Genomic DNA, 16,524 nt, shown 5'->3' with positions numbered 1-16,524 from the left:
GTGAGCTTGCGTCGGCACTTTCAGGAACAACATACTTGTAGCCCTAGTTTCTCTTTTCAAAAACTCCTCCAGCACCCTGCCATTCATTGTGCATGTCCCAGGCTGGTCAAACCTCCCAAAACTTATAATTTTGAACGTCTGAGTTAAATTCTGTAAACTAATTTTAAAAAAAACATTTCAACTGAAATTAAAATTGAAAATTAAGTTTAGAAATGAAAATGGTGTAAGAAGCTTTTGGGCAATCGTTCTTTTGTTTTGAGGGTTTCAGTTTTAATCAGAATGGAAAAGATACTTACTCTAATAGTTTCAAAAACTGCAGCTTTGGTAAGAAGTCTCGCAGACTCTGTACTCCTTCATCTTCAAGTAAGTTGCAGGACAAGCTAAAGAATGATTATTAAACTTAAATAATTAATATCAGAATTTAGTTACTTTACTCTATGGTGATTAAAACCATAAGCATAAGACATAGAAGCAGAGTTAGGCCATTCAGTACACTGAGTCAGCTCTGCCATTCCATCATAGCTGATATATTATCCCCATTCTCCTGCCTTCCCCCTGGAATCTCTGACACCCTGAATAATCAAAAACCTATCAACCTCCATTTTAAATGTACTCAATGGCTTGGCCTCTGCAGCTGTCTGTGGCAAAGAATTCCACAGATTCACTACCTCTGGCTAAAGAAAATTTAGTGAAGAAGAGCGGAATGGAGTCCTGATGGCACTGAATAGCAATTCCTTTGTTTGCAGCTGCGGAAACAGCTCTGTTTCCATCTTTGATATCTCTTTTTTCCTTTTCAAGGTTCTTTTGAAAACTCTGAGCTGGAGTTACTTTGGTTCTTTGTGGGAGTGGGACCCGCTCTCAGGGCCTCTCAACTGGCTGCTTTTTGATATCCCAGAGACGAGGCCTGGAAGACCAGTGCACCTTCAGGGTGTTGTATTTTTGTAGCTCTGGAGACATGCTGATTCTAGGCCGGTGCCCCTGACTGAGGCGCCGTGGGAGAACACGGAACATCGCGAGCAGCGGGTTAGCTTCCGGGGGTTGTGTGTCCGAAGAGCTGTGCCTTTCTGGTACCGACTCGGGAAAAAACGACGCCAGAGACTTTTAACATCATAAATCAGTGAGTTGTTTGTTATGTCTCCCCTCTTGCTGTGAAACGGGGACTCCTCTTTTTCCCTTATTAGGGAGAGAGAGAGAGCCTGTGATATGTCAAATTACCGGGTGAACCAGTAGTCTTTGGGGTACTGCAAGTCTGTGTCTTTATGGATGCTTGCTGCATACTCCAGTGCTCGGTGGAGGGTGCTGACACTTTTTGCTGGGGGGGGGGGGTCGTTGCCTTGCTGCTGCTTGTGCGTTGGAAGGGGAGCTGGGGGGAGGAGATCTGGGGTTCTAACGTTTAACTGGGACTCATCCTTTGGTGGATGTTTGCGAAGAAAAATAATTTCAGGATGTATATTCTATACAGTTCTCTGACATTAAATGTACCTGTTGAAACCTCCTCATCTCTGCTCTGAATGGACAGCCCTCTATTCTGAGGCTGTGCCCTCTGGTTCTAGACTCACTACAATGAGAAACATACTTCCCACATCCATTCTATCCAGACCCTCCAACATTCAATAGGTTTTAATGAGATCCCGCCACACTCTGCAAAATTTCAAAGTCATCAAGTGCTCCTCATTGGTTAACCCTTTCATTCCTGGAATCATTCACACAAACCTCCTCTGGACCCTCTCCAATGCTAGCACATATTTTCTTAGATAAGGGGCTAGGAACTACTCAAAATTCTCCAAGTGCAGCCTCATCAATACCTTATAAAACCTCAACATCATCCTCCTCCTTCTTTTATTCTCGTCCTTTTGAAATGAATCCTAACATTTCATTTGCCTTCCACTGACTCAACCTGCAAGTCAACCAATAGGGAATCCTACACAAGAGCTCCCTGATCCCTCTGCACCTCTGATTTTTGATAGTTTCCCCATTTAGAAAATATTCTATCCCTTTATTCCTTGTCCCGAAGTGCATGACCATACACTTCCCTGCACCATATTCCATCTGCCACCTTATATCATCTGCAAACTTGGCATAAAGCCTTCAATTCCATCATCTATATCGATGACCGATAACGTGAAAAGAAGCAGTCCCAACACCAACCCCTTCAGAACACCACCACATTCACTGGCAGCAAACCAGAAAAGATCCATGCTAGTATCTGTCCCGTAATACCATGGGTTTTTATCTTGTTAAGCAGCCTCATCACAGCACTTTGCCAAAGCCCTTCTGAAAATCCAAGTAAATAACGTCCATTGACTCTCCTTTGTCTATCTTGCCTGTTACTTCCTCAAAGTAACAGATCAGTCAGGGCAAGATTCCCCCTTAAGGAAACCATGCTGACTTTGACCTATTTTATCTTGTGCCTCCAAGTAACCCAAGACCACATCCTTACTTACAGACGCCAACATTTTCCACCTACTGAGTCAGGCTAACTGGCCTATAACTGCCTTTTCCCTGTTTCGCTGACTTCTTAAAGAGTGGAGTGACATTTGCGATTTTGCAATCCTTGGAACCATTCCAAAATCTAGTGCTCCTAGGAAGATCATTACAATCCCCCCAGCTACCTCTTTCAGAACCCTGGGGTATAGTCCATCTAGTCCAGGTGACTTACCACCTTCAGACCTTTCAGCTTCCCAAGCACCTTCTCCTTAGGGACTGTAACAGCACTTACTTCTGCCCTGACACTCTTGAATTTCTGCAACACCGCTAGAGTCTTCCATAGCGAAGACTGACTCAAAATGCTGATTACGTTTGCCCGCTGTTTCTTTGACCCCCATTACAGCCTCTGCAGTATCATTTCCCAGCAGTTTACTGTACGATCTTGTAGCGGTTAGCACAATCCATAAGATCAGGTTTCAGTTCTCACTGAGGAGTCTGTAAAGAGGTTGTACCTTCTCCCCATGACTACACGAGTTTCCTTCTGGTGCTCTGGTTTCCTCCCATATTCCAAAGCCGTACAGTTTAGGATTAGCATGTCGTGGGCTTGCTACATTGGCCTAGGAAGCGTGGCAGCTCTTCTGGACTGCCCAGAAAACCCTCGACACAAACAACACAACTCACTGCATGTTTCAATGTACACGTGACAAATAAAACAACTCTTTAAGATCCTCATCTTTAAACTTCAAGAGGAAAGTTAAAATCGTACTTTTGCGTCCAATAGAGGCAATTTGCCTTGGCATATAGGCATTCCAAACTTATAGTTTATTGGAAAATTAAACTGAGCACACAACCTTTAGAAACTGCAAGGAATGCTCATTGCTGTGTTTTGTACTCCTGACCTAGAAGACACTTTTTGCTTGTAATGAATCTGATAGATGTGCCTTATCTTGCGTGCACCTACGTGTAAATCAACTGGATGAAAAGGATAGTGACAGTGATTACAATGGGGACATGGGCCTTTGAACTCAGCATACCTTTGGCAACCACCAGGTGCCTATCTTTACAGGAATACTATCAGAACAGTTTATTCTCCTCAGATTTGCAGTTCTGCAGACTGCTTGCTTGTCAGTCTTTGTTTGTGTGGTTTTTCATTGATTTTATTATATTTCTTTGTTCCTCTGTGAGTGCTTGCAAGAAAATGAATCTCAAGATTTCATGTGGTGACATCTACATCCTTTGATAATAAATATATTTGAACTTTGAACGTTCCCCATGGCCTCTCTCACAACACAGATTCCACCACTGGGGCAATCTGCAGTGACAACCAATCTGTACATCTTCAGGAAGTGCGAGGAAACCAAAGGCGCCAGAGGAAACGAAGATGAATGTGCAAAACTCCCCACACACGGTTCTCAAGGGTGTACTTACTCCACTTCTGCCAGGTTCTTGCAGGATATAAGAATCTTGAAAAGCTGTTCCACGCTCTTTTTGTGCAGATTACACTCCCTCAAGCTTTGAAAAAGAGGACAGGGTGTGAACTTTAGAAGAACAAGACTCAAGTGCCTGCTTCACTGGATCTGGCTAAAGATTACAGTACCTGAGAATCCTTGGGGGCTCTGCTTTCTTCCCATTTCCTTCCGGTCTGTGGGAAATAGAAACCATTAAAACAAGAGCTAAGTAGTTCACACAAACATCCTGATACTGAAATTGTGTGAGTTCACCCAATAAAACACTAACAAAGAATGAATTGAGAGGGCATTGTTGTTAAAAAGGGTACTAATTCCACTGTTACTGTGAATAAAGAATCAGCAGGTTAGTTACACGCTGATTAGTCCACACTACATCATATGCCCAAAATGATTCAGATGAGGGAACCAAATGTAATATTGCAAAGTTAGTCGATAACAATAAACTGGATAAGCTTGTGAATTGTGAGAAAGTTGTAAATAGGCTTGTGGGGGGGGGGGGGGGGGGGGTAGGAGGAGCAATTTGGCCAGACTCAGCAATGGGGTAAAATTGAAATGAGAGAGTGCACCATGGAGAAAATTTGAATTTATCCACTTCAGCTGTGAAAACAGAGAGGCAGATTGCATAGGATGGCATTACTTTGGGAGGTATTGATGCACAAAATGACTTGTGTCCTTGTACAAAGTTCACTGAGAGCAAACACGGCATGGCCGCGGACAAAGGCCGTGTTAGCTTTCATTGCAGCAAGTTCTGAAGACAAGAGCTTCAGTTATGTAGCGTAAGACCACAGATGGATTAGTGTGTGCCAGTCCATTTTCCTCAGCCAGAAACAAAAACCACCTTGCCATGGTGGGCGTTCAGCAAATGGTTACCAGCTTGATTCCTGGAACTGTGGAAGTGTTGCATGAGGAGTGCTTAAATTGACCAGGTTTGTAATTGTGGGATCTTAAAAGAATGAGTGAGGATCTAATTGAAACTGTAAATTGTAACAGATTGAGGAGAATTGGATTTGGGGAGGATGCTTCCCTGACTGGGCTGTCTGGAATGGGAGATTACAGAGCCAGACATTTTGGAAGAAGAGAAAAATTTCTTCTCACAGTGCGTGGCAAAGTAGTGCAGCAGTTAGTGTAACAATGCCAGAGACCCAAGTTCTACGTTCTCCCCATCAACATGTGGACTTGCTCCTGTTTCCCCTCACGTTCCAAAGACTAACGGGATAGTGGGTTCATTGGTCACATGGGTGTTGTTGGGTGGCGAGGTCTCATTGGGCTGGAAGTATTTGTTACCATGCTATAACTCTAAATAAGCAAGTGTTAATGAGCCCGTGCTATTCACTGTCACATGGCAGCAAAGGTCTCGGCCCTTGATGTTTTTAAGTGGGAGTTCAATAAATGTTCGGGCATTAAAGGAATCAAGGGGAATGGGGACAGAGTGAACGTATGATATTGACGTAACATGATCAGGCATGATCATACTGAACGGGTGAGCAGACGCGAGGGGTCGAATGTCAGACACCGGCTCCTCTACTCGCACAATTCCGAAAGCAATGGGAGACACACTGGTTCAGCAGGTTGAGCTTCCACCTCACAGCACCAGCAACCTGGACTCAAGCCTGACCTGCACTTCCCTCCTTATGGAATCTGCTCTTTCTCCCTGTAACTGCGTGGGATACCATGAGTACCCCTTTCCTCCCATATCCCAAAAGCATGCTGATATGTTAGCTGGTCACCGTGAATTGCTCCTAGTGCAAGTGGCTGGCAGAATTGATGTAAGTATTGCCTGAATACCTTCCGGGGAAAATTAGTGACGGAATGGGCTTGGTCTGTGAGCCAACCTACCCCTGAAAGGCTAAATGGCTCCTTTCTATGTTCATAACACCATAAGACACAGGAGCAGAATTAGGCTATTTGGTCCATCAGCTTTACTCCGACATTAAATCATGGCTGATTTATTTTCCCTCTTAACCCCATTCTCCCTGTAACCTTTGATGCCTTGATAAATCAAAGACTAATCAACGTCAGTTTTAAGTATACCCAAGTACTTGACTTGGCCTCGACAGCTGTATGTGGCAATGAATTTCACAGATTCACTACCCTCTGGCTAAAGAAATTCCTCATCTCTGCTCTAAAGGGATCTTCTTCTATTCTGAGTCGGCAGCCTCTGTTCCTCGCTATTAGAAATATCCTCACACCGGGTACCACATACAAAGATCTCCAGACGGTGAAGAATGAGAAATGCTACTTCTATCATTATTGGTGAATAACAATACAAAAAATATGAAATATTGGAAATGCTCAATCCCACAGAAGCAGAACTGCAGCCTATCTAAAGATGCAACATGACATCATACAAACCAAGAGTAAAATTTAGAGAAATAGTAAAATCTTTACCTGCAGCCCTTCTTCATGAAGCTTATTGAGACTCTCCCATTTGCTCTATAACGGAAGCCAAAACAATATTTTAGGACCTAATTTTTAAAAAATTCTGTAACAATGGAACAGAGGTGCTGTGTCATAGTCAGTCATATCTGAAAATTCATCATTTCCTTGGAGTTTAGAGCTACTTCATCCAAAGCAGATAAATAAATTAAGTTAAATTAACCACTTCACCTCCCTCCTCTTTGAAGACACTGCATAATCCCTTCTGCTTTTCTCTGCACATCTACCCTAACAGCTCCTAATATGGTGGATGTCAAGTTCATGACCCCATCACCATTTCACTGTGCAATCATGATTGCCAACAATCAAGATTCCTGATACCAGTTAAAATTGGAAATAGATAAAAGCTAAATATACCTAAGACACAGTTAGATAGAGTTTTGCTTCGGAAAGGATTTAAGTACAATGGAAAAAAAGATAGGTAGTTCGAGTTGTCACCACAGCCAGATCAGCCATGATCTTTCTGAATGGCGGGGTAGGCTTGACAAGCCAGAGGCCTACTCCAACTCCAACTCCTACTTCTCACATTCGTATATGAACAAAACAATTCTAGTTCCACCAACAAAGATGGAATTTCAGCTCATTCTTTCAACTATGCCCACTGTTACTTTCAATAAGAAGTTCCAGGAGCGAGAGTTGGTACGAGAGAGCTGGTGGAATTGGCCTGTAAATCAGATGATTGATCAGAACCTCCACAAAACTGGTTTAAGTATGATTAAAGGTAATGTCCAGTGGATGAGAGGACCAGGAGATGGTCAGTTGCCAGGATTTTCTGCCTGTGCTCTCCCGTAGCTACCGAAGAGAAATCAGGTGAGCTCTTTAATGGATGTTTGCAACTTTCTGCTCTAGCCATGCCAATGTCATCTGCAACCTTCAGAAGTGAGAGCAATGCATTTCAGATGGTTGAGGGTGTTAACACTGAATGGCCGAGATTAAGATACAGATCACTCTCAGCATGATTTAATAAAGGTGCCGATTCAATGGTAAAACCGTTCCATTTCCAATGCATCCCCTAGGAGATGACACTTTCCATGGTGGCACTACCTCCCAACAGACTTAGCCCATGGATGCCGCTGCTTTGCCCAGACACATCCCAACAAAACATATTTCTTTGCTTTCCAAAGATTGTATTTCATAGAACTTATATAGATGCACCACATCCTTTCCAGATTGGTATGGTAGCTGCTTTAGCCAAGACAAGATATTGCAGAGCCTACAGTAACAACAAACCGCCCTTCCATTGACTCTGTCTACACCTCCTGCCAACATAGTCAAAGACTCCTCCCCCGGTCATTCAGTCTTCTCCACCCCCACCCCACTCCATCAGTGAAAAGATAAAACTTAAAAATAGGTGCACCAGGCACAATGTACAACGTACAATGAACTCCATCTCCCACTCTACCTCAACATAACCATTGCATCTGCACTGTGTTCTCCCTGTAACTGCATCACTATATTCTGCATTCTATCATTGTTGTCCTTACGTACTACATCAAGTGCTTACTTCTGGATGGCATGCAAGCAAATGCTTTTCACTGTATCTTGGTACAGTTAACAATTTCCACACTTACCTCACTTCAACTTGCTGAGCATTTTCACAAATGTTCAGAGACTTGGCCAGCAGAAGAACGGTGTCTGAAGGGATGCTCTTATTGCTGATACTGAGGTGAAGAAGAGGCAAAAATACAGAAAAAGCAAAAACAAAGTTCAAGTATTTCTGATATGACTGTAGTTTCACAAGAGGCGAGCTACCCGTGTTCATCTGACTGAGAGATAACCTCCAACTTTTACCTTCTGATAATATTGCAGTCTCTTTATAAGTTGAAATCTCACTCTGCCAACATACTAAAAAAAAGTTATCTGAAGAACACCTGTGACAAATTACACAGACCTGTATCTGATATCAGAGCCGGTTCTGCATTCTTTAACTGGAGCCTTTGTCACATTTTAAGATCTAAACTTCGGCTAACTCCTAAACTCAACAAGTGGAACAACTCTAGCACAGTTTATCACAGAGGCCCTCAAAATAACTGTCCAATGAATTCTCCTGTAATAAAGTGTTTTTTAATAGTCTTTCTCAAACTTAGAGTCAGGAAATATATAAAGTGTAAGGAGCACAGTACTCTTTAATCTCAGCAATCTACTCCCAACAATGGCAATAATTCACATCAGATGACTTACTTCAACGTCTCCAAGTCCTCTAGATATGGTAGGTGATGCAGCAACTCCCCAATAGCTTCGTTACTCAGTGCATTATTGGATATTCTGCAAAAAACAACGCGCGCAGCAAGCTATGAAAAGTGCATCTCAACGCATCACTTAATAAATTTAAGTTTCTGTTTCTCAAGGAATAGAAATATGACCAGAGGAGTTGACTTCAGTGGAAATTAACTGAGCGGTTAGAAGAGAAGGTGTGCAGAAGAGGACTGCGTTAGTGACAGGGGATTCCATAGTGTAGCAGCTATTCGGTGCCACTGCTGGTGACCCCCACGGTTTGTTATCCTTGTGTGTTACGCCTTCTGATCAATCCAATAATAATGTTCCAAAAAGTCAAAGAAGTCTATCTGATCTTTTATTAGCAACTAGCAAAACAAACAATCCTGAAGTGATGAAACTTAAGAAGCTAAAACTAGCGATATTAAGTGGATTGAAGTGGACTTAATCGAAGTCGAGAGTAAATAAGTTTTTAACAAAAGACATGATACCCGACGATGCCCAACTCTAATTCCTGAGAGTAAAGCACAAGTACATAATTATTTTACCCCGCCCCCAGCCACGTGATTAGACACCATAATAAATGCTCAGCACCAAATACAATGCAGACAGAAATCAGATGCGTGGCTCCTACAAACAGAGGAGCAGACTCTGTGCATTGTGTAAGAGTCAACAGATGGCATTTTGCCTCCCAGGTGTCAGGATCAGGGATGTCTTGGATCAGGTCCAGAGCATTTAAAAGAGGAAAGTGAGTAGCCAGAAGTCGTGGCACATATCAGTACCAAGGTACATAGGTAGGAAAAAGGAGGCGGGACTGAGGAGTGAATATTGATAGTTAAGTAGAAACCTGAAAAACAGGATCTCCAGGGTAGTAATCTCCAGATTGCTGCCTATGCCATGTGCCAGTCAGGATAAGAATAAGGAGATTTGGCAGATAAATGTATGGCTGAGGAATTGGTGTAGGGGGCAGGTTTCAGATTTCTGCAGCATTGGGATTTCTTCTGAGGAAGGTATGACATGCACAAAAATGACAGATTACACTGGAATCCAAGGGTAAAAAGACTCTGATGGGGGGTATATTCAGGCCTCCAAACAGCAGCCAGTATATAGACTACAAATTACAATGGGAGATAGAGAAGGCTTGTCTAAAGGACAATGTTACGACAGTTATGGGGGATTTCAATATGCAGGTAGACTGGGAAAATCAAGTTGGTGCTGGATCCTGAGAGAAAAAAATTGTAGAATGCCTACAAGGTCACTTTTTAAAGCAGCTTGTGGTTGAACCCATTAGGGGAAAGGCAATCCTGGAATGTGTGTTGTGTAATGATCGAATTTGATTAGGGAACTTAAGGTAAAGGAACTCTGTGGAGTCATTGATCAAAATATGATAGAATTCACCCTGTAGTTTGAGAGGGAGAAGATAAAGTCAGATGTATCAGTGTTGCACTGGAGTAAGGGGAATTACAGAGGTATGAGAAAGGAGCTGACCAAAGTTGATTGGAAGGGGACAACAATGGCTAGAGTTTCCACAAGCAATTCCAAAGGCACAGGAGAGATACATCCCAAAGGTGGGTGAGGAAACCATGGCTGACAAGGGTAGTCAAAGGCAACATAAAAACAAAAGAGAGGACATATAATGTAGCAAAAATTAGTAGGAATTTAGTGGATTGGGAAGCTTTTAAAAAACAACAGAAGGCAACTACAAAAGCCATAAGAAAAGATGAAATATGAAGGAAAGCTTGCCATTAAAATAAAAGTGAATACCAAAACTTTTTTTCAGATTTATTAAGAATAAAAGAGAGGTGAGACTGGATATGAGAGTCTGCATAGGATAGAGTTTCCATAGGTGAGACCGCTGGAAAATGATGCTGGAGAGGTAGTAATAGGGACAGGGAAATGGTAGACAAACTTAGTAAGTATTTTGCATCAGTCTTCACTGTGCAAGACAGTAACAGTGAGCCAGAAGTTAGAGAGTGTCAAGGGATGGAAGTGAGTGTAGTTGCTATTATTAAAGAGAAGCTCCTTGGGAATATGAAAGTTCTGAAGGTAGATAAATCACCTGGATCAGATGGACTACACTCCAGGATTCTGAAGGAGTTAGTTGAAGTGATTGTGATGATCTTTCAAGAACCATTAGATTCAAGAATGGTTTCAGAGGACACTCTAAGAAGGACGGCAGGCAGAAGAAAGGAAATTATAAGCCAGTTTGTCTGACTCAGTGGTTGGGAAGATGTTGGAGTCCAGTATTAAGAACGAGTTTTCCAGGTATTTGGAGACACTTGAGAAAATAGGCCAAAGTCAGCATGGTTTCCTCAAGGGGAAATCTTGCCCGAGAAATCTATTGGAATTCTTTGAGGAAACAACAGGCAAGACAGACAATGGAGAGTCAGTGGATGTTATTTATTTGGATTTTTAGAAGCCTTTGACAAGGTGCTGTATGTAAGATTGTGTAACAAGTTAAGTGTCCATGGTACTACAAGCAAGATACTAGCATGGATTGGCTGACTGGCATGAGGCAAAGAGTGGGACTAAAGGGGTCCTTTTCTGGTCGGTTGCCAGTGACTAGCCTTGTTCCGCAGGGGTCAGTGTTGGGATCACTTCTTTTCCCATTATATGTCAATGATTTGAATGACAGAATTGATGCCTTTGTGGCCAAGTTTGTGGATGGTATGAAGGTAAGTGGAGGGGCAGGTAGTGTTGAGGCTATGGAAGGATATAGACAGATTAGGAGAATGGACAAAGAAGTGGCAGATGGAATACAGAATCCGTCATGTATTTCAGTAAAAGGAATTAAAACATAGACTATTTTTTAAGTAGGGAGAAAGGACAGCAATTAGAGATGCAAAGAGATCTGGGAGTCTTTGTGCAAGACTCCCTAGTGGTTAACCTGAAGGTTAGGTCTGAAGAAGGCCTATCTAATGTAGGCATTCATTCTGAGAAGACTGGAATATAAAAACAACGATGTAATGCTGAGGCTTTATAAGACATTGATCAGATTACATGGAGTATTGCGAGCAGTTTAGGCCTCTCATTTAGGAAAAGATATGCTGATATTGGAAAGAGTCCATATGAGGTTGCCACAGACATCTGTGGAGGCCAAGTCCCTGAGAATATTTAAAGCAGAAGCTGAACGGTTCCTGATTAGCCAGAGCATCAATAGTTACAAGGAGAAGGCAGAAGAATGCTGTTAGGATAATCTATCAGCCGAGATGGAATGACAGACTCGATGGGCTGAATGGCCTGGTTCTCCTCCTGAGTCTTACGGTCTTATGGAAACCATTGAGAATTAGCAGCAGGGGCCATTTTCCTTGCATCCAATTGTTTTGGCAATTTTGTAACAAAGTTCATCTATTAAATCTGGAGAACTGTTATGAGAAGTGCCTCCATATGTAACACAGTTATAGTAAACTCTGATAATCTGGTATCTTCAGGACTTTGATGGCGCTGGACTAGAAGGTTTTCTGGACTATTGGATACTACTCCCTTTATTACCCCAACACACTTTCACTTTACAGTTTTACATGTTCTGCAGTTACATAATGAATATTCCAGTGAATATGCACTTGCCTAACAAGCCACAATCATTAAGGATAGGCAGCAACATCTGCACCACGGTTATTCCAAACACTGGTGCTCAACAAGACCGTGTCCTCAGCATCCTATTCTACTCCTGTACTCTCAGGACTGAGACAGATGGTGGTCTAACTCCATCTACATGTTTGCAGATGCCAAGACTGAAGTGGGCTGCACCTCAAACAATAATTGTCAGAGTAAAGGAAGGAGATAGGGAGCTTAATGACATAGTGTCATGACAACACCATCTCCCTCAAAGTCCAGAAATCAAAGGAGCTGACCAGAAAGGGGAGCAGTGCACATGCTCCTGTCTAGATCAATGGTGTGGAAGTTCAGAGCTTCAACTTCTTTGGTGTGAACATCACCAAGAGCGCGTCCTGATCTAATCACATCGATGTCAAAACCAAGAAATCTCACCAATGCCTCTAGTTCCTCCGCAGGCACAAGAAATTTGCCATGTCCTTGTCAACTTTTAAGGTAGAAAGCATCCCGCCTGGTAGCCACTGCAAGAAAATGCAGTTGTGGACACAGCTCAGCATTTCACAGGAACCAGCCCCTCCTCTATAGACTTCTCACAGCCTCAGTAAATCAGCCAGCATAATCAAAGACCCCACCCATCTCCAACATTGGGCAGAAGATAACAAAAGACTGAAAGTGTGTACAACCAAACTCAAGGACAACTTCTATCCAGCTGTATTAGAGACTTGCATGATAAAACATGATAAAAAGAGATAACATGGATCTCTTGCATGATAAAACGTACTCTTGACCTCGCAATCTACCTTATGATCTTGCACATAATTGTTTATCTGCCCTGCATTTTCTTCACAGCTCTTACACTTTACTCTGCAGTTATAGTTTTACCTTATTGTACCTCAATGCACCGTATAATGACCTGATCTGTATGAAGAGCGTGCAAGAAAACCTTCTCATTGTGTTTTGGTACATGCGACAATAATAAACCAATAGCAATGTTCCTGTCCTTTGGTGTTCCTGACCCAACCCTAGCTCTGGCCACTCACCCTGCTCATAGTCCAGATCCTGGCTCCAGCTCACTCAGGATCCCTGGTGAATGAGCTGGATTCCCAAGCAATCAGGTGACAGGTTACTGGAGTTTCACTGTACTCCTGGCACACATGGATCGCTACTTAAGCTGCTGATAAACTTGCACAAGTAAGAGCAGTGTACGGTCGACGTTCAGTAGCATGAAGGTGTGCTGTCAGCAAGTGGTGTTTGATCCTTTGCCTGGATATTCAATACATGGAAAGAGCTTCTCACCAAAGCCAGTATTTTCTGAAATTTTGATGGTACAAATCCAGGCTATGTAGTCTGGGCACTTAAAAGATTATCCACTGTCCTTATGAAGTCCCAGAACTCTTGGTTTCCATTCACCCAGTACAAATGGGATACACAGCCCTAGTACAAATGAAGATTTCACTTCATGTATATCAATTGATTCCAGACACAATATCCTAGTCTAAGGGACTACATAGGTCCTGTTCAATTGTCTTCTTTTTCCTGAGTTTTTCCAAATGTGTCATTTGAAGTGTGTGTGTGTGTGTGTGTGTGTGTGTGTGTGTGTGTGTGTGTGTATGTGTATGTGTGTGTGTGTGTGTGTGTGTGTGTGTGTGTGTGTGTGTGTGTGTGTGTGTATGTGTGTGGTGTGTGGGTGTGTGCGTGCGTGTGTGTATGTGTATGTGTGTGTGTGTGTGTGTGTGTGCGTGCATGCATGTGCGTGCGTGTGCGCGCGTGTGTGTGCGTGCGTGCGTGTGTGTATGTGTATGTGTGTGTGTGTGTGTGTGTGTGTATGTGTATGTGTGTGTGTGTGTGTGTGTGTGTGTGTGTGTGTGTGTGTGTGTATGTGTGGTGTGTGGGTGTGTGCGTGCGTGTGTGTATGTGTGTGTGTGTGTGTGTGTGTGTGTGTGTGTGGTGTGTGTGTGTGTGTGTGCGTGCATGTGCGTGCGTGTGCGCGCGTGTGTGTGCGTGCGTGCGTGTGTGTATGTGTGTGTGTGTGTGTGTGTGTGTGTGTGTGTGTGTGTGTGTGTGTGTGTGTGTGTGTGTGCGTGCGTGCGTGTGTGTATGTGTGTGTGTGTGTGTGTGTGTGTACAGTAGATGCAGAACATAGATCATTACAAGACAGTACAGGCCCTTCAGCCCATGATGTTGTACCAACCTTTCAACCTCTAAAATCAATCTAACCTTTCCCTCGCACATAGCCCTCAATTTTTCTATCATCCACGTGCTTATCTAAGAGTCCTTAATGTATCTGATGTACCATCACCAATGGCAGGGCATTCCATACACCCAGCACTCTGTGTAAAAATTATACCCCTGACATCCCCCTATATTTTCCTCCCAACACCTCAAAATTATGCCCTTTTGAATTAGCCATTTCCACCCAGGGAAAATGTCTCTGGCTATCCACTTGATCTAAGCCTCTACCAGCTTGTACACCTCTACCAAGTCACCTCTCATCCTCCATTGCTCCAAAAAGCAAAGCCCTCGTGTGCTTACTTGTACGTGTTTATGAGTGAGCGCACACATGCTTGTTTGGTAACGGAGCCTGCCAGGGTGAAGTGCAGTCTTCTTGTGCATCATCTAAATGTACTTTACTCCTGTCAATTTTATGTTCTAAAGGAAAGTTTCCAAACGTCATAGAAACTTCAGTATTGTAGCACAAGCTGTTTAACAGGGGAGTGAGTGGCCCCATGCGCACAATGTTATCAACATTACCGACAGTGCAGAAGCCCTTGATGCCAGCAAGCGTCGCCAATTCCACGCATTTTGGCATGTGGATTTTAATTCAGCTTCTGATGTGCCTTTGTCAGTGCACTCTACTTGAACGCAGATTACTCATCTGCTTTTCCTCAATAAAATATTCAATGAGCAGGGGCCCCTCCCAACTACTAGTGCCAGGCTGATTAAAGCCACTGAGCCTGACCTTTGGTTTCTTTACCCACGGTCTCCCTATAGCCCATTTTCTATTACCATCTAGTACTTACTCAAGTTCCGTAAGTGCAGGACACATTTTAAGGATCAAGCAGAGGTTTCTCATGGCCTCACCATCCAGTTCACATTCTTCCAGGCTACAACACAAAGCACAAGATGAATGCTGAAGAGCTACAAAAGACTCCAATTACATAGATGCCTATTATCTTTATGGGGAGATGAGATCACTAGAATAATAAAATTGTTACTGATCTAGATGGGTATTCCCCTGGTAAGAAGCCGAAGAGCAGGAGTCAAATCTCAAGATAAGAAGCTTAATAATAGACTCAGGAGAGCCAGAAGGCGACATCAGAAGGCTTTGGAGAATAGGATTAAGGAAATCTCCAAGGCATTCTACACATATGTGAAGATCAGGAGGGTGACTAGACAGTGGGTAGGACCAAACAGGGATAAAAGAGGAAATATGTGCCTGGAGCCTGAGGAGAAGAGGAGGCCCTCAATGAATACTTTGAGAAGGATCTTAACAAATATAAGGACAGCGTAGCACAGGCTAACATGCTGGAACATGTTGATGTTATGAAAGCACTTTCAAAGTACATTAGGATAGGTCAGTCAGGGCATACCTCGTTACTATGAGAAATGAAGCAAAAGATTGCTGCACCTTTCGTGATGATCTTTGTGTCCTCATTGGCCACAGGAGTAGTCTCAGAAGACTGGAGGGCGGCAAGTGTTATTCCTTTGTTCAAGAAAAGTAACAGGGATAATCCTGGGAATTATAGATCAGTGAGTCTTACATCATTGGTGGGAAAACTATTGGAAAGGATCCTTAGAGACAGAATTTACAAGCATTTAGAAAAGTATAGTCTGACTTGGGTTAGTCAGCAAAGTTTTGTGAGGGGCAGGTCATGCCGCACAAGCCTGACTGAATTCTTTGAGGGAGTGACAAAACAAATTGATGAAGGTCGATCTTTGAATGTGGTGTACATGGATTTTAGTAAGGCATTTGAAAAAATTTCTCACTGGAGGCTCCTTCAAAAGGCCAGGAGACATGGGATCCAGGGAAACCTGGCTGAGTGGATTCAGAAGTGGCTTGTCCACAGCAAAAGAGGGTTGTAGTAGATGGAGCTTATTTTGCCTGGAGGTCTGTGACCAGCAGTGTTCTGCAGTGACCTGTTTTGGGAACCATTGTCTTTGAGATTTTTACTTATGACTTGGATGATGAAATGAAAAAGTGGTCTACTAATTTTGTAGATGAGGTTGGTGGTATTATGGATAAGGTAGAAATTTGTCATAGGTTACAAACAGGACTGACAGGATGAGAGCTGGGCTGAGAAGCAGAGTTCAGTCTGGAAAAGCGTGAGGCATTACACTGTGCAAGGTTGAAATTGAAGGCAGTGCACAAGGATTCTTAGCGAATTGGAGAAACAAAGGGATCCTGGGAGTCCATGTCGATAGA

General features: G+C 43.0%; 1 protein-coding gene across 2 annotated transcripts in view; it reads right to left on the bottom strand.

The window, feature by feature from the left end:
- The window catches only part of nlrc5 (NLR family, CARD domain containing 5), a 219,569-nt gene that overhangs the window by 83,358 nt on the left and 119,687 nt on the right, over window positions 1-16,524 (bottom strand). For both annotated transcript variants that reach the window (XM_073069838.1, XM_073069837.1), the window contains exons 23-29: window positions 15,122-15,205; window positions 8,514-8,597; window positions 7,904-7,993; window positions 6,285-6,329; window positions 4,025-4,069; window positions 3,856-3,939; window positions 297-380 (exon numbers count right to left, since the gene is read on the bottom strand). In XM_073069838.1, coding sequence (XP_072925939.1) covers window positions 297-380; window positions 3,856-3,939; window positions 4,025-4,069; window positions 6,285-6,329; window positions 7,904-7,993; window positions 8,514-8,597; window positions 15,122-15,205 — 516 coding nt within the window. The remainder of the gene's footprint in view (window positions 1-296; window positions 381-3,855; window positions 3,940-4,024; window positions 4,070-6,284; window positions 6,330-7,903; window positions 7,994-8,513; window positions 8,598-15,121; window positions 15,206-16,524) is intronic.

Source organism: Hemitrygon akajei, chromosome 17 (assembly GCF_048418815.1).
Source record: "Hemitrygon akajei chromosome 17, sHemAka1.3, whole genome shotgun sequence".
NCBI classification, from domain to species: domain Eukaryota; kingdom Metazoa; phylum Chordata; class Chondrichthyes; order Myliobatiformes; family Dasyatidae; genus Hemitrygon; species Hemitrygon akajei.
The sequence above is the reverse complement of the archived record's forward strand: the minus strand, read 5'-3'. Positions and strand labels throughout refer to the sequence as shown.